At 39.1% G+C, this 18,011-nt stretch overlaps 1 protein-coding gene across 2 annotated transcripts; it reads right to left on the reverse strand.

The window, feature by feature from the left end:
- Positions 1–1,732: 1,732 nt before the first annotated feature.
- rc3h1b (ring finger and CCCH-type domains 1b) lies at positions 1,733–17,747 on the reverse strand. 2 transcript variants are annotated; one of them, XM_005721287.2, is made up of 20 exons: positions 17,587–17,747; positions 15,939–16,354; positions 14,190–14,310; positions 11,757–11,996; positions 11,447–11,622; positions 11,059–11,259; positions 10,736–10,868; positions 9,521–9,639; positions 9,065–9,177; positions 8,528–8,767; positions 8,158–8,351; positions 7,621–8,030; positions 7,347–7,508; positions 7,016–7,171; positions 6,695–6,917; positions 4,549–4,639; positions 4,289–4,385; positions 3,742–3,951; positions 3,442–3,545; positions 1,733–3,331 (listed from the first exon to the last, which is right to left on the reverse strand). In XM_005721287.2, the coding sequence occupies exons 2-20, from the start codon at positions 16,167–16,169 to the stop codon at positions 3,175–3,177; spliced, it is 3,378 nt and encodes a 1,125-aa protein (XP_005721344.1). In that variant the 5' UTR covers positions 16,170–16,354; positions 17,587–17,747; the 3' UTR covers positions 1,733–3,174. The 2 variants fall into 2 exon arrangements, with proteins under 2 accessions (XP_005721344.1, XP_005721343.1); XM_005721286.2 differs by having other exon boundaries at positions 4,549–4,642.
- Positions 17,748–18,011: the final 264 nt, after the last annotated feature.

Below are 18,011 nucleotides of genomic sequence, written 5' to 3' on the forward strand. Positions count from 1 at the left end.
ATGCCAGTTTTTGCAAAGCTAAAGTCATTTCGGCTCATTCAGACCTGCAGTGACCCGTTTGGCAGGATCAGCACTGTGGGAAATTTCATCAACTTCTGTTAGAAACAAAATACTGAATTAACACCATTAAATCTTTAGCCAATTACCGACCAACTCAGTTCCCTGTTGTTGTTTTGTTTTGTTTTTTTAAATTAAGCTGATGGCCCTATTTCTTGCGAATAGCTGTAAAAAACAAACAAACAAAAACAAAAAACTCCCCCCCCCCACCAAAAAACCCCCAAATAAAAATTAAAAAACACACACACACACACACACACACACACACACACACACACACACACACACACAAAAACAAAATGTGAATGTCACCAAGTGCTCATAAAGCTGCACACATCAGGTCAGGTGTTGACTAAGACTTCCATGTCAATAAATTCACTCAACTAATGCCAAGAAAAAAAAGAAAATCTACAAAAAGCCAAGTCAACATTCTTTAAAAACAAACAAACAAAAAAGCTAATCAAATCTTGACAGATTTAGATTATTGTATCATTGCATTTTTTGGGTGGTGGGACCAAGGTCTGAGTCCATCATGCCAATTCAGTGTTAATTAGCTCCTAAGAAAAAGAAAAAGAAAAAAAGAGCGCGCTAGATGAAGACTTGAGGCTAACCTTTCATCAAAGACTTCTTGCTAATTCTCTTGGGGGCAATGGTGGGCTAAACCCCAAAACTTTCCTAACACCTCAACTCTATCACTCGGTACAGCACAATGAAGGGGGAGAACAACAATAAACAACTTATCCAGGATACATCTACAATACAATCTAGCACACACACAAAACATTTCCATAAATTTTCCAAAAGTTATGAATTTTGTCTTCTTCGGAAGCATAGTCTAATCTTTGTTTGAACACAAAAGATTTAAGTGAACACACATCAATTCACACAGAAGTCCTTCGTCTGGGAAAGGATAAAGTCTGTGTTGGCAACCAGTGGACCGAAAACAAATTTAAAAAAAAAACAAAAAACAAAAACATTTTGCTGATTCTAAGTAGAGATCATTTAATATAAATGCTGAGCGAGTAGGATAAGAGGTGGCACGTTAATAGTGCTTTAGTATATTAATGTATGGATACATACTCATATGTATAAGTGAGCTGTGTACCTAAACAATAAATGTAGCAAGGAGCAGCCAGAGGCTTTAAGTGTGGTTGGAAAACTTTTTTAAAAAAAAGAAAGAAAGAAAGAAAATCCACAACTTTTGCTGTTGTGGTGCTGACAAACTGGAAAAGATACCATTGAACAGCCAAGATGAGGATGTTGCACAGCACAAAAACATTTGTGCCTTAAAATAATTGACTCATCCGGTGTCAACAATGTGCCAGTTTCTCAGTATTCCTCATGTGAAAGAAAAGGTTTTATGTTAAACTAAAACAACTCGACCCACAGAGTCTCCTCCATGCTTTAACCGTTCAAGAACAAGAACTCACCAGTTGTCAGCAGAGCAGTAAAACTTTTGCCAATCATGCTAACTGTTTACAAAAAGGCAACGAGCTCTCTATTGAGCATCAGCAGTAAACAATTTATATGATGGAGAAAGAGCAATAATGGTTCTAATGATGGTGATGATGACAGCAGGTTGTGAACAAAAAAAAAAAAAAAAAAAAAAAAAAAAATGTGACCAAGTGAGCTGTATATTGCACCAGTCAGCAAAGACACTCAAATACACTCAATGCAAGGTGAATGAATTTATTAATCTGATCGAAGCATAGCCGTTCCTGAAGGTTTCCAGCCACTCCTCAGTAAATAACACTGCTTTCTTCAGCTGTAAACATGATTTCAAATGTACTAATGCAGCCAAGAACGCTACAACAGCAACCTTTCTGGACTCACTGCCAACTATAGCCATTTCATGACGGAGAGGAGAGTGTGTCTTCAACTAAGCTGGATAAAACCTTCACAGGGTAAGCATCATCGCCCAAAATCGTAACAATGTAAAGCAAGAAAAAAGTAAGACAAAAATTTAACAAAACATACACAAGGGAAGGCAACTTCATAGAAGTTAGGAGAACAAATGACAAGATAATCCCAATGGGGAGGCCTTTTGTGTGGCCAGATGAGAATCTCTGAGGAGGGAAATCCCTTATTTGCCTTGATGTTTTAAGGTCAACTTCACAGTCATTCAAGTGACTCCTGATACAAAAAGGTGCACCATCTCCGTCTGGTAACCTGCATGCACAAGCTCACAACAATTTTGACTGAACTGAATGCAGCAGACAGTCAGGAGCATTGGTGAAAGGCAACCAAATCACATCAGGGTCACATAAAAAACAAAAAATAAAAATAATTCAAGAGAAGCACTTAGTAGGTTCCCTTATAGAAAACACGGAAAGCTCATTATCAAAGACTTAATGCAATCTTTAAAACAGAATGCTCCAATTAAATATATTATAAACTGCTTTCAAATATGAAACAGACACGTGTTCATAAAATGCAAAAATAAAAGTCATACTTCTCATGGCAGGTGCGGAAGTGCATGTGGTGTAACACTGCATTTTTAAAAACACCTGCATGCCCATTTTAGCTGAATCCAGGTGGAATATTGAAGTGCTTTTCCCTTCTCAGACATCCAGATCTGGGCAACCTCTTTTTTTTGTTTTTTTCTTACGATTTTGGGGGGTGAGTACCAAGAGTGACATTTCTGCCATCGTCAATCATAAACCAGATCGTACAGAATTTATTCAGAGTGTATGCGATGTTACAAGGTGCTCCTATTTACCTAACCGTTCAACTAACCCAACATTCTTCTCCAGGAGGATCAAATACTCTGCTATAATTTTACCGTTGAGGTTGAATATGCATATACTTTTTAAATAAAGTTGTAATGACACTGTCAACGTCACCACCATTTTCTCTTCCTGAATCTACTGTGAGCCTTGTTAATCTAAACCCAGTACAAAAAAACAAACAAACAAAAAAAAAAAAACAACACACACAAGAAATGTTATCATATGCCCTGGTTTCCAGGCAAGGAAAGTCATTAAAAAAAAAAAAAAAAAGCTCATTCACAGAACAAAAAGAAAGAAAATTCATCACGGCAGATACTGCTCATCTTCTAAATAGAATGGGTGTATGTGTGCCTGTGCATGCTTTTGAATGTGTGTAAATGTGTACTTCCTAAGAGCAGGAATGGACAACACCATTCTTCTGCATCTCTGAACCAGTGACACCTGGATCTGAACATAAGCTCAATGCAGATGCTTTATTCGTCAGTGACAGCATGGACCCGCCCACTGCACTTTCCGGCAGACCGCTGGAGCCATTTGACACCTCACTGTATGAAGAAAAGAGAAAACAGACAAAGCAGAACAAGACATGAATGGAAATAATATAAAATATTCATATTCAGGGGGACGCAGTATATTTAAGCATGTTCATACTCACGCAAGCGCCAAGGAGATTTCTTCCAGTGGAGTCTTATGCTCTGGCTGTCCATTCTCAGCAGGTTTCATCTTGTACTGCTGAACATCATGGACCACCTGGTTTTCCTGGTTTGGAAATGGATATAACCCCCAATAAAATATTTCATCACACACAGCTCGTAAAGATCTAGATGTCAATTTGCCAAAAACCCACCCATCAAGACATTTTAACCACATCCACACTAATCCCAAATTCTCTCAAAATCCATGGTTAAACTGTTACATCCCTCGTTAGTGTTCAACAACTCGCCACCACTCCTACCATAGCCATCTCACGGGTCCTTTTGCCGATCTCTTTCTCAACCTGGTGAAGCTCCAGGCTAAGCTGTTCACTGGAGACAGCTGTTGCATTTGCTCCCCCTGATGGCCACTTGGGTTGTTGCTGTTGTGAGGCTACTGCTGCCTGGCCCTGGCCAGGGTGAGTAGCCAATGCACTGGCCTCCCTCTGCAGGAGTAAAGAATTACTGGCAGCCTGTAGCAGAAAGACAGGAAGTAAGGAGTAGGAGGGTGAATGTGCAATCTGGAAGTCTTTAGCAATAGTCAGGAAAACAATGGTTTAAAATGGGACATTCATTTTATTCATTACACATATTTCAGTGTTGAATATATGTTGATAGTAACTAGACACCAGGTAAACAGTTTGTATTTCTCGCCACATCAATTTTTAATCTAAAAAGGAGAGTCGAGCCATAAACAGGTAATCAAGAAATCAATAATATTGAGCACCTCACACCTCTTGTGGTGTAAAAATTGATCAAAACGATATGGGTCTTTCTAGACATTTATAGTTAGTAACAGATTGTACAAACCTCCATGCTGTGCATCTGTGTCTGTTGGCTGATCTGCTGGTTCACCTGCTGTAGCTCAATCTTTAACTGCTCTCTGTCTGAGGCTGCCATGGGTAGACTACAACAGCAAAAAATAACTGCTTCACAATCTTTAACAAAGGCATTTCTGATATTTGGCAAATACACAATTCACATGATGATCTACTGACTATATTAAAAAAAACAAAAAAAAAAACACAACCTAGAGAATAACAAACAGATTAAACAAATATAGGACTTACCGCTCACTAAAATGTCCCTGAGAGGAGGAGGCATTCTGGTGGGTGGGGTATGAAGTTCCACCCCATCCTCCATGGCTTCCATATGTGTATTCTGCTGAAGGGAAAATGGTAAATTGTATAACAGAACTATGTTCTTAACAATTGCAATTATGAAACACTACAATTATGTGAAATGACTATGCTCTGAGTATTCCCGTGTGTTGAATACTACACTTGTTTGCAGCTCCAACAATGTGAATTTCCCATCTCTGGGACTAATAAAAGCTGTCTTATCTTATAATCCTGTGTGTGAGGGGACAAAAATAAATGAATAAACCTTCTTCAAAAACTACTTTGTGTATCACAATTGACAAAATCAGATTAGAAGTATGCTTGTACAGGTGATGCTTCCTATAAATATAGCCGGAACTGATTCTTCTTAAAAACAATTGCTTGATGTGCATTGTGACGTGAGCATGACAGCTTTCAAAGCACTTTATAAGAATTACTACAGAAGGGCTACAGAAGTGTTTCTAAATAAAATGCTGTTCAGTTTGCAACAGGCACGTTTTCTACAAACGGAAGAAGAATTCAGGACTGTTTCTACTCTTCATATGAGTGGGTGTCCTGCAAAAAAGCACAAAAAAACCCTCACACCAAGAGCACAATGAGCAATCTTGAAAGTAGTGAAAAAGTACCCAAAATGCAGCAAAATGACTTGCAGAAATATCTAGAACTTGATTTAAAAAAAGAAGAAAAGAAAAAGTGATTAAATGTAGAAATGGAAAGATCCTACTGCCTTAAAAAAAGCAAAAAAAACAAAAAACAGGATGTGCCACTTCTGATAAAACGTTCTACGAATAGATACTAAGCTACACCACCCTCGAAAATTAGTGTATTTCCATATGATGCATGGTGGAGGGAGTAGGGCTGGGCTATATCATACCGTTCATGGTAATACCGGTGTAATGTTGGGCAACGATAGGAAAATGAAATATCGCAATAGAATATGGGTAAAACGTGCATGCGCAGTGCCTTTGTTTACATACGGACATGGCAGCGACGCAGAATGAGAAGAGCGAAAGTGGATCGTTAAATGAAACGGATGAACCAGAATTGGTTTGTAAAAATGCTGCAACTTCAGTGGTGTGGAACTGGTCTGGCTTTCATCTGTCAGATACGCAACAAAGCACTAGTTTTGGTAGAGCATGCTAGCGGGCTGTCGTTATTACTGTGTTTTTTGGAAAATACGGCACACTTAAAATCAATCCTTTGATTTTTCTGAAAATCGGCAGTGCCCCTTATAATCCCGTGCGCCTTATGTATGAATTCTGGTTGTGTTTACTGACCTCGAAACGATTTTATGTGGTACACAGCGCTCAAAAATCTGTCAAATGTTTCAGTACGACTTTGCTAAGCTACGAAGCCGCACCGCTTGATGGATTGTCGGAGCATTACGGCTACCGTAGGCTGGAGCCTCGCCGAGTGATATGTACGGTGCTTCAACATAATATTATGGTATTGTGTGTGTATAACCTCTTTTTAAGTTTTGTGGATATTATACATGGTTATGCTGAGGATTTGTCAGCCAATTTCCACTGGAAATGCACTAATAAATTTGAGGAGTTGTAAAGTATTTTGTCTAGTGTCAATTATATCGTCAGATATATCGTTATCGCAAATTTTCAAATGTATATCATGATAAATATTTTTAGTCAAATCGCCCTGCTCTAGGAGGGAGTATTGATAGTTTGGCGTTTCTTTGCTGTCTAAGCGCCTGGTGACCAAAAGCACACAAGTAATTCAACAAAGATAATTTGCGCTATGGAATGGCCAAGTCAGCATCGTGACCTTAACCTACTTGAGTTGCTACATGCATGATAAACATACAGTGTTCATTGTATTTCTGATGAATGTTGCAGAAATATTGATTAACTGAAACAGTAATGAGGGAATAGTCCCAAATCACAGAAGCAGCTACAGGAAATGCTGTAGCTGCTAAAAGCTGTTGCACAAGGAGGTTCAATGAGTCACTGAATTAAAGAGCTAAGTTCTTTTTCTTCTTCTTGTGTGTGTATTGCTCTAGACAAAGCAATAGAAACAATATGCTCCATTTAATTACCAGTGTCAGTAAAGCAATAAGACTGCGGTCCATGTGGGCTCTTACCTGGCATGGCCATGTGTTTAGAATTTGGGTTCTGGGGAGTGGAGGCCATGGCCTGTACAGGTCCAGTGGTCTGATAGCCTGTCTTTGAGGTGCGAGAGATGGCCCCAAAGCGCGACACAGTGGGCAGGGTACCAAATGGAATAATGGGGTCATCATCCTTTACTTCTGTGCCCTTCCGAGGGGCCTCCAACGACGGTTCTCTCAGGCCTTTAGCATCCACATTCTGATAAAAGGAGAGAAAAGGATAAAGAGAGGAAAGGTTATTATTATATGAAAAACCCAAGAAATCAGCACAATGTTCGTTTGTCACTTGAGGCTTACCATCATCTCCACAGGAGGAGGAACCATAACATCTTTGGGTTTGGGATCTTTTGTGCCAATGTATGAGCCAATAGTTTCACAAGACCAGGGAGAGTATTGCCCCGTATAGTTGGCTAGTCTGCATTTTGGAATTGCTTTGGAGTTATCCTCGTCATACTGCAGACACAACACATGCAGTTATTAAAACTTACCCATATTCACAGTTAACTCAAGCTTTACTTCACCAACTACATTCAGGATTATTTTAGGCTTTTAAGCCTGAAATAAGAGGCTAAATATTACAATGGCTGACATAAACAGCAGATGTATATTAAATCTCCTGGGTACTAACATCAGGAGGGTAGTCGTTGGGGAAGGGATGTTGTGTAAGAGTGGGTGAAGCAGCAAAAGGTGGAGGCGAAATGACCTTCCTTTCCTCCAGCTGGGATAACAGCTCCTGCCGGCGTCGATGCAGATAGTCCAGGCTGGCTTGAGGACCACCACATGATGGCCCCTATGAGATGCACACACAAATAATGACTGCTGAACTGCTGACAGTTTTCTCTCCCCCCCCAATATCTACACCAAGAGAAATGAGCACAAAGCATATCTAAAAACATACTCACCCTCACATAGGACCTCATATTCATAGGTTGAGCACCTGGTGGATAGTAGCCATCTGCTGCATATCTATCCCGGCTACTGGGCTCTGGGTGGTAAACAGAGTTGGAATGCCCTGTTGATGGTGGGGGCACATCTAGAGGTGCTGGACTCATTCTGACCAAGCCTTCCCTTTGAGATGGGTAAGGCTGAGGGGGAGGTGGCGGACCACTGTAGGACATATGGCGACCTCTGTCATAGTGTGAAGGATGAGGGTAGGAGAATTGTTGACCAGAGTGAGGGGCCGGGTAGGTTCGTTCTGGAGGGCCATAACCAGGGTAAGGATCCGGGTAAGGGGGTCCTGACTCACTATGCGGAGGAGGGTTACGGATGTAATCTCTTGGAACATACTGTGGTGGCTGCTGGTAGGGGTAACCTGGAAAACAAAATGTCACAGTATTTAAAAAAAAAAATCTTCCAATTTACTTCTAAGTATAAATTAAAATAATAATAATAATAAAAATAATGCTACAATTTCAGTCATACGCATACATTATGCCTACCTGCAGAATATGGTTGGGGCTCATAGTGAGAGGCAGAAGGTGGTGGACGAGTGTCACCGTACATCTCAGCGAGCTGTTGCTGGGGGTACACTGGTGATCCTCTGGGAACCACTGACAGGTTATCTGCTGAAATCCTGGGGTGGGCTAGGGCATGAGGTGGCATAGTCATGCCATGTTTGGGCACAGTGTCCAGGCTACAAGAATAAACCCACATTGTTAAATATTTTTCCAACATCTGATGTATCTTGTGTTGTTCTGTTTAACAGAGCAAATAATTTCACTGAATAACCTCATTCTGTGACCTAGGGATAAGAAAACCCGTGGCTTTGATGAAGATGCTAACTCTCTGGCTTCTGCATACTATACTCACACATCAGGAGGTGATCCTGGGGCACTGGGACTCCCTCCGTCCATCTTAACAGATTTACGCGGCAGTTCATATGAGACTGGGTCGGTGCCACGAGCAATAAGCGTGGGCAAAGAGGATCCACCAGTCCCATTGGCCAAGGGTGAAGGCTTTCGGGTCACTGCTACATCGAGAGGATCATCTGACAAGAGTCCGCCTGAGCCAGGGAGGCGAGCTGCCAGACGCTTGTTCATCTTACGATACCTTAAAATAGGTAAATAAATAAGTAAATAGGTAGGTATTATAAAATATAATAAAAATTATGATATCATATTCTTTTTAGATATATAAAAAAAAAAACAACATACACATATATTTCTGAAAAATTGAGAGTGTATAAAAACCACTGTGGTAATAGTGACTGAATTGAGGAACAGAAACTAGCTTAACCCCCCCCCACACACACACACAAAAAAAAAAACCCTCTCTCTCTCGCACTCTCACACACACACACACACACACACACACACACAACGTTGACAAGTTGTTGTTAAGACTCACTTCTCTAGTTCTTCCTGAGAGTGTGCAAAGGTGCAGCTGGCTCCACGAGGACAGCCTCCCTTCTGCTTCATGTCACGACACATGTAAGTCTTGTATTTGCTGTGCTGAGGAGGCTTAAAAAAAGATTTTTTTGCATATGACCAAAAAGTAAAAACTCCATTTAAGAAAATTGCATCGAATAACAGATGCAAACAAATGTTATATCCAACAAGATGAAACGTTACAAAAATCATTTTTATTTATTCATATAGTTATTTATTTAAAAAATCTGTATTTACAATCCTGAAAAATTTGGGTTTGCTACAAATTACGGAAAATTCAAAAATCAAGTGTCATAACAATGTCTTGGACCACCATGACTGAATCTCCTACAAGCCTTTGAAACATTATTAGACGGTTTAAAAGCCTGGCTTTGTTTTTTCCAAGCATTATTTGCAGTTTAATAGAAACACTAACCTGTTGAGGATCGGCTCCTTTCTTGCTGTGGTTCTGGATAAAGTCCACCAGGCCATGTACCACTGTTTTCACTGCTACCAACCCCTTCTCAAGTTGCTCCCATGTAGGAGGAGGAGCATCTAGACAAACAATAAATAATACAGGAAAAAAGGATTAATACATTTTAAATTGGCTGTTCTCTATCAGCTGAGACAGATGTGTGCTTTGAGCCACATAGTAGAAGTCACACTACACAGGACAAATCCAACATACTGATGGGAGTATTTGGTTGTTAGCATAGTCTTTCAGCTTGAATTCAAGGTCAATTCAGGACAATTTATTACAACATTTGATTTTTTTTAACAGGGTTGCTCCGTTTTTACAGGCTCAACAGTAACTGGACAATTGCTTAATAACCAGCTTTATGACCAAGCTTTGCGATAGCCTGCAGTAGCTGATTCCAAGGGCTGAATATGCATTTGGTAACTGTTCAGTGGAGCTTTCCACAATAGAATAAAGTCTTATTATATACAAAAAGAGGCAACTTTCTGGCCGAATAGATAATACAGACCTATGAGAAAGACATAACCAGTGACAAACTTTACTATTGTGTTATTTGCTTCAAAAAAAGGAATGCATGGTGACCTCAGCGATACCAAAAGCCAAGTAGTTCAAAAAGGAATAAAATATACAATTGACTTCTTGGTGCAGAAAGCACATTCTCAATATAAAAGGAGGTATATCACTGTCAAAGTTTACTGTCAGGTTTTACCTAAATATGCAAAGAATTAATGACATTCGAGAAATGACAGAACAGTTCAGTGGCAAGATTCCCAGACATGAATGATGAAATCAATTCTACTAGAATTATGGGAAGAAAAAAATATGGGTAAGTAAAGGGAAGGGCAAATAACTTTGATCCATGTAGAAACATATCAGCCAAGACACACTGTGGCATGTTTTCAGTATTTTGCACTATGCTTATTTGTTGTCTGTTGAGAGTGTGCATGTGAGGATGGGTGACTTATGACTCCAGAATTAAGCTACTTATGTGTAATAAATAAATAAATAAATCACTCAAGTAACCCGGACTTTAACTTGATTCCTGAAAAAACAAAACTTGGCCAATAACAAAGATTTCTGAGAGAGGGTTGGGAAAACACAAGAGCCAGTTTGGATTTGCATCTGACACTGCATGTACCAACTTGTCCTCGCAATAGCGGGTGTGTTTCTCACCAGGACTGGGATCAATGTTGGCCAAAAGTTCCAGATGGGGCCGCAGCCTGTTGAGGTTGGCTGGGTCTCCAGTCCTTTGCAGCGCAATTGTCAGCTCCTGGACACTCTGAGCAAAAGATGCTGGGGTCTGCAGCTATACACATAACAAAAAATTAAATAAAAATAAATAGTTAATGCTTTGGTACTTCAGCTGTCATATGTAAGAACATGTTATGACCAACAGAGCTAATACCTTTTTTTTTTCTTTTTTTTTTAATGATTCTTTGAAATGTGTACAGTATGTGAAAACGACAAACTGAAATAGATTTACTTCCAGTACACACCTTATCTATAATAGACTGCATGTGTGACTTGTGAGACTGATCCCCATACAAAAGAGAAGACCACTGGTCAGGAGCAATCCGCAATCCACCCTCCATAGCAATCTGAACAATCTGAGAGTCGTGCTCCCGTCGCAGAGCCTCGTAAGTACGAAACTCCTCTTTCAGCTGCATTAGGGATGAATCTTCATCACGTTTGGTAACCTAGTAGAAAGCCACAAAATGAGCTAGTTACCTTTATTTTCTGAAAGAAATTCTTACATACATACAACAGAAAATTCTGCACAGAAAGGGTTGCACCTATATTTAGCAAAACAAATATTAAATAATATTTATAAAAAATATCAAAATAATAAAATAAATTTCTTCTGGTTTTCAGCCAGATTAATACCTTGAAACAGGAGGCCCTGTAGAGAAGCTGCACAACGTGGCCTATGCTAGTTTTGGAAGCCTGAGGGAACCGTGGCTCAAGCCTCTGGACTACAAATAGAACCAGCACCTTTCTTGACAAAGCAGAGCCATCCTCAAGAGCAAGGAGGACCAACTTTAGGGCTTCTTCCTGCATGGCTGAGAAAGGAAAAACAAACACAGAATCGATGAGTAACACTCAGTAGTCATCACATTCCAAATTAGTCTTTACTGAGAATAAATTGACTGTTTTCAGGGAAATTTCACTTTGTGGGTAAAGAAAAACTATCTACCTGGGCCGAGAAACTGGCATCCTCGTGCACGGACAGCAGCCCACAAGTTGGACGAGAGCTGCTGTGGATTCTGGTGCTGCAAGATGAGCTCAGTGACAGTTCGCTCGCCCAGAGAGCGAGCCGCTCTCATGGCTCTAACACGGCCTTCTTCTTCCACCAGCTGGCAGTGGACCAGAGTAACCAGTTTCCTCTGCATGGGTCGACTCAGCATGCTCTGAGCGGTGCTGCTCAGCCCTACACCTGGCAAGGAGAGGAAAAAAGAATGCAATAAAAGATGTACTGCTAAGATACTTTAGTTCAGTACCAGTATCAATGTTTAAATTATCAGACGCCAGCAGCCATTGTTGAAAAGGCAATGCTCTTTGATGTCACCAGAAAACAAGGTTTGGCTATCCTAACAGTCTGGACAAAGTATATTAATGTAACTATAAAGAAAAACTACATTAAAAACTCAGAAATTAGTTCATTCTTGTTTCATCCATCAAACATGCACCACTCTGCAGCAAAGATCAGAGTGACACACATTGACAAACTGGATGCATTTACATGCAACTTAAGTCAAATACTGTTAGTGGGAATGAAGAAATTTTTTTCTTCCTTTTTTCAAGAATTTTGATCCAATGTACATCCAAACAAGACGCTAAATGAACATTTCTGCTCCATCCCAAGAAATCAGGATGTCCCATCTGTTACCGTTGCACTGAGGCTCCTTAAATACATTTATGACTCAACAATCTTGAGGGCAGCATCATGCACAATATTCTGCACTGAAACAACTTGCAGATACAACTCATTATATTGATATTGAATATTTCAATAAGCAGTGCAAATACTGTAATTTGTTTTCAGACTTAATAGCTTATAATCTGTTTTGCTACTTAAACCTTGCACCTTAAATGCAATTCAGATATTTCCATATACATATATATTTAAAAAAAATAGTGATCTAGTATAGTAATATCGTACTCAAGAAACTACAGTAATACAACCATTACTAAATACATGTACAGAAATGTTGCTTGATTATTGCTTTTGTTTATCAAGCATAAAACTTGATAACACTTATTGTCCAAAGTGTTAACAAACCTCAATGCAATATGTTAACAGAACTAGAATTACTGCCGTAAAAGACAGGTAAGGTTTTGAAGGCATTTCAAAAGTAGGGACAAAACATTAGTATAGGTAATCTTGGTCCTGAGGTAATACTGTCTGCTCGTTCTTGGCATTGTGACTTTACAATTGCAATGTATTGCATTACATATAAATACAGAATACTAGGGGTGGGGGGGAAAATCGATACTGTGTAGTATCGTGATATTTTGTTTGCTAATAATGTATTGATACAGGGACAGCAGAAATCGATATTTTGTTACAAAAAAAGTTTTTGTGGACTGGAACATGCCCTGACTTCAGAGCATGTTGATCAGCTTTTTTTTCTGAGCAAGAATCCTGACATTCCTTCACTGTCCAAATGTGTTTAACTTTTTTGGCAGCAATAAACATGTCAGTTTACTTATTTTAATTTAAGACATGTTTTATTTTAATTAAGTTTAAAACTTTTTTATTTAATGTAAAATTATATTTTGTTTTAATTTACTTTCAAATTCTTCAGTTGCTGAATGGGCTGCATAGTTTTCATAAATTGCATAGTTCAGAATAGCTATAATTGTACCAGATGGTTGCATTCAGTTAAGTTGGACTAGACTGTAATACAAACCGTTCAGTTTGTCAACAATAAAACTGACTGAAATGAGAGAAAGACTGTGTGAGAGACTTTGATATTAGATAAAATGAATATTGATAAAGTTAACCTTTATGTACAGAATCTGAATATCGCAAAATATTTTTAAAAATTGCAATAATATTGTATCGTGCGTTAAGTATTGTGATAATATCGTATCGTGGGATGTATGGTGATTCCCACCTCTACAGAATACTATACAATATTAAAATGTATTACACTTTTGAATGAAAAATCAAGAGGTATACAAATGACACTTGCACTAAATCAGTTATGATACACAGTAGGACTGTATTTAGCTGTTTTTATATATAGGGTGACTTCGACAATCTAGTTATGTCTTATTAAGAGCATTCTCACTCAAAGACACCTCCAGCTTCATGAGCTATGATATATGCTGGTGCTGTTCAAACTGTCAGTGCCTATATAGTTTTTGTTTGCCAGACGGTTTTTGGTATCCAGCATGAGATTAACACAAAGAAAGCAAACACTCTTATGCCATTTTTTGAAAGGGAAGTCTACACCCATTAACAGTTACCTCCCAATCTATCCACCCTCTGAGAACAAGAAAATTGTTAAGTGGTCTTTCATACCGAAAATCAACCTCCATATTTGAAAGGTCCCAGGTCTGTCCACTTAAACAAAAGAAAGAGCAAACCACAGAGCTAAATAGTTCCAGCAAGGTCCAGTACCTCGGGTGTTGCTGAGGGGTTTAAGGTAGAGGGCCAGCTCCTCCACACACTGCCTGGCCTCCTCATAATGTTGTGAGTCCTCTGGACTTGTTATCAAAGCAACTGGCTGAGCCTTGGGAACCTGAAGCAGAATGCAAGGGAGGAATTTAGAAAATCAGTAGCAACAGATGAATAGGTTTCAGTACAATTTTGTCCCAACAAAGCTGTAGCAGAGTTAGTGGAACCGCCATCACCATCACTTTCATTTTACTGTGTAATGTAGCAGCTAAAAAGCTCAACAAAGCTGAATGCACAAATTAATTGTAAATGCCTCTTTATGTGTATTGGAAGACAAAGTGAACTATGTATTCTTACTGATAATGTGCATAATGAAATACATTAAACTAGCCTGAATTTCCAACATCTAATAAGTATCAAAAGCAAACATTACTTACTGAAACAAATCATAACTTTGGAAAAATAAATGACAGTGAGCTGTCAAGCATATTTAAAAAATTAATTAATTAATTAAAAAAATTGATGTGTATGTTGGTGGCTTAAGTACCGGTAGTCATTTTTTGCAACATTTTTGTGTATGGTTATTCTTACGGTAAGAAACAATTTGAACTGAGGGCCAATTTAACGCGTTACAACTCATTTTGTACAACAATTAAAATAATCCCTACTTAAAATATATTACATTTAATTTCAAATTATGTGGATTCTCACTAATCACTGGTATTAGAATGTTTAAGTAATCAGCTGAAGATTGTCAAAGACCACCAGACCAGGCATTTTCATTTGTCCACAGAGTTTCACTTAACTATATACTAACAGCATGTATTGAAATATTAATATGCTGAGATGCTCTCGTTAATGTTAGCAAAATCTGTTGCTGCAATCTTCCACAAGCAAAGCTCACAAAGGCTAACGTCAGCACATTAAGGCCAATTCTGAGAAAGGTCATAACAAAGCTGAGTGCTACTTAATAATGTCTGCCACCATTATTATCACTCAGTCTGCCCAAATACATGTGTGTGTGTGGAGCACACCACGTGTGGTAGGGTTAGTTATATTTTTCCACCAAGCAAATTTAACATTACATATACACACACTATATATATATATATATATATATACATATATATATACACATATATATATACATATATATATACATATATATATATAGGGAACGTTTAAGGAAGCCCTACCTATTGGCACAAATGTGCAATACAACCAAGATGTGTTTAAGGGACAAGCTATACCAGTCATGATGACTAGAGAAGACACATCTCAGCATTACAAGTGATGCAGTGACGTTATCCATTATTGCAGTCTTAACTTAGAAACCTGGCCAACAAAGCCAGACACCATTAGCTGTGCCTCACCCTGTTGGTATAACACTCCCTCTGAGAAATACAGCTTTAGTGAATGCGCTAGCACTCAGTAAAGCAGCATAATTCAAGTCATTGCTCAATGACTGCAGGGTGACTCAGAAAGAAATCCCAAAAGTATGTACACCATGTGTGACACGAATACAATCCAAAGTAATTACAGAAAACGTCATCCTTTAAAACCAGGATTGGTGTCTAAAAATGTTTCACTACTGAAAAAACAAACAAACAAAAAAAACAAAAACATACCCATGAGCTAGTATTCTTAACCACAAGATAGCGTCAACAAAATCTCAGCACAGACGGTATAAAGTCATATCTCTGTACATTTGTTTAGCAATTTATGACAAACACACAAAAACAAACTTCTTACCTGGCCTCCCACCAGCTGCAACAAAGCTGTGTTGACAGGTAACTGCTCGATGTCTGTGCTGATGGCTGTCTGGTCAAAGGGACAGGCCTTTCGGTGCAACTTGTTCAGGCACATCTTGCAGACTGTATGTCCACAGCCTAAGCTGATGGGCCTGCGAACAGTTTCCTCAAATGTCTGTGTGCAGATCGGGCACAGCAGGAACTCTGTCCATTGTGGTGCTTGCACTGGCATGGTTATATGTTGATGGGATGGGTGTGTATAAATGTATGTGAGCTTAAACACAGCGGAAAATATATAATAATTTTATATATATATAATGAAAGATTCCACTGGAATCAATTTTTTTTCTTCCGAACTCAATCGTTCTTAAATGTCCTCACACATTGTGGATTGTGGATCACATCTCGTGATGAATACTGTAAAGCAGAAAGAGAAACGGAATTATAGTTGTTCCCGCATTCATAAACTCTCGTTGTTGTTGTTGTTTTTTTTTTATAAAACGTGTCATAATGTTATTAGTTTTTCATCAAAACATTGTAGAAGTACACTATAAAACATGGCTACACTGTGCATGAGTGCATTTGCAGCTGAGAAATGCATTCTAGGCAGTGTGGTTATAAAGCAGGTTTCCCGTGGAACAACTAACCGCACTGAAAATATGCCTCTTCCTGTCAATTACGTTGTTCAAGCCCAACAAAACAATGTAACGGCAAATCAGAGGTGACACAACACATATTTGTAAAGTCCGAATGAAACAAATGGTTGAGATGGACCAAAACAACTGCGGCGTGGCCTAGTAAAAAAAAAAAAAAAAAAAAAAAAAAAGAGCTGGTTATCGCTATGACTATGGACAAAGGGTATAGGATAGGCTAACCACACAAGTCCCTCTGACTTGATATAAAGCTAGAGTCTGGGGATAGCGCTCGATAATATTGTACCAACAATGCGCTGTTGCCCAGTTTGTTATCCTTGCTGTGACCATCTCGATGTTTCGTTATGCACCCACTAATCTTACGAGTGATACGAGACGCTTTTATAGCTAGCTAACTCTAGGTAACGTTAGCTTAGTTTTAGCATCGGAAGCTATGGGTGGCTAGTTTCCTAGCTTAGCTATGGGTAAACGTCGTTTGATCAGCAAACAGTTACTTAACGACCTGAAACCTATCGCTAACCGACTGTCACACAGTTATTGCTCTGAATATAGTCACAGTTGTTCATACGTTACAGTTTTAATGATATTAATTATCCTTCGAGGAGGCGCTGTTCAAGGAAACGAGATCTAAGAGACAACAAGTCAGATTATGTAACGCTAGCGCCCATAACTTCAAAGCAACAAAACTGTCCCAAAATGTCTTTATATTCACCAGACACAGTGACAACAACTCAATACCATAAAGTTCTTAAGAACTGACCGGGTTTGTGCTTTACTCTTGTTTTGAGGGGCACATAACTCAACGGCTCTTGTCGTCGGAATGAGCACAGAGGGCTAACATGCTAATGAACAAATGTTACTCTCTCCACTCTCTTAGCTCCTTAGCTAGCTCGCTAACAATCTCTATGCGTCACTAATGTGCCTAAAACTAAACATGCAACTACTACTTTGGGTTTTTCACCGAGCAGATAAATTGTTATTGTCGATGCTACTCACTTATTCCAAAAGACTTGGAAGTTTTTCATCTTTTTTAAGGAAATTGCTGCGATATTTTCTTGCCATGTCGACTGTGCAGCTTAACTGCTGCCAAGGTAAGGGAGAGGGTGTCAACTCGACAACAGACTGGCTAGCCGGTTACAGCTAGCTGGAAAAGATGTGTGCGTGCACGCGCGTTTTTTTCTTTTTTGCGTGTGCGCGTTTGGATTGTGGGCAAATGGCGCCCTCTGTTGAAATTGAGCCGCACACACAAAATACCAAAACTGGGCAGGTGCTGAGAAGATCACATCTGGGAACATTTTCACAGTTAAACTGTTCAGTTTGCACGGGTGCATATATGTTAAAATTTTTGTGTATCTGTATTAGACAAACGAAGAGAAGGGGGGAGCTCGGATAGATTAAGATGGAGGGAGGGAGCTGTATTG

The sequence above is a fragment of the Pundamilia nyererei genome, unplaced genomic scaffold (assembly GCF_000239375.1).
Source record: "Pundamilia nyererei isolate P.nyererei 1_Seehausen unplaced genomic scaffold, PunNye1.0 scaffold00004, whole genome shotgun sequence".
NCBI lineage: Eukaryota > Metazoa > Chordata > Actinopteri > Cichliformes > Cichlidae > Pundamilia > Pundamilia nyererei.

Coding starts and splice junctions, on each gene's coding strand:
- rc3h1b (XM_005721286.2), bottom strand. CDS start 16,169: ATGCCAGTGCAAGCACCACAATGGACAGAGTTCCTGCTGTGCCCGATC. Junction 11,260..11,446: donor ACAGGGCCTCCTGTTTCAAG/GTATTAATCTGG, acceptor GCTTTCTACTAG/GTTACCAAACGTGATGAAGA. Junction 8,768..9,064: donor TCTCAGGAAGAACTAGAGAA/GTGAGTCTTAAC, acceptor ACCTATTTTAAG/GTATCGTAAGATGAACAAGC.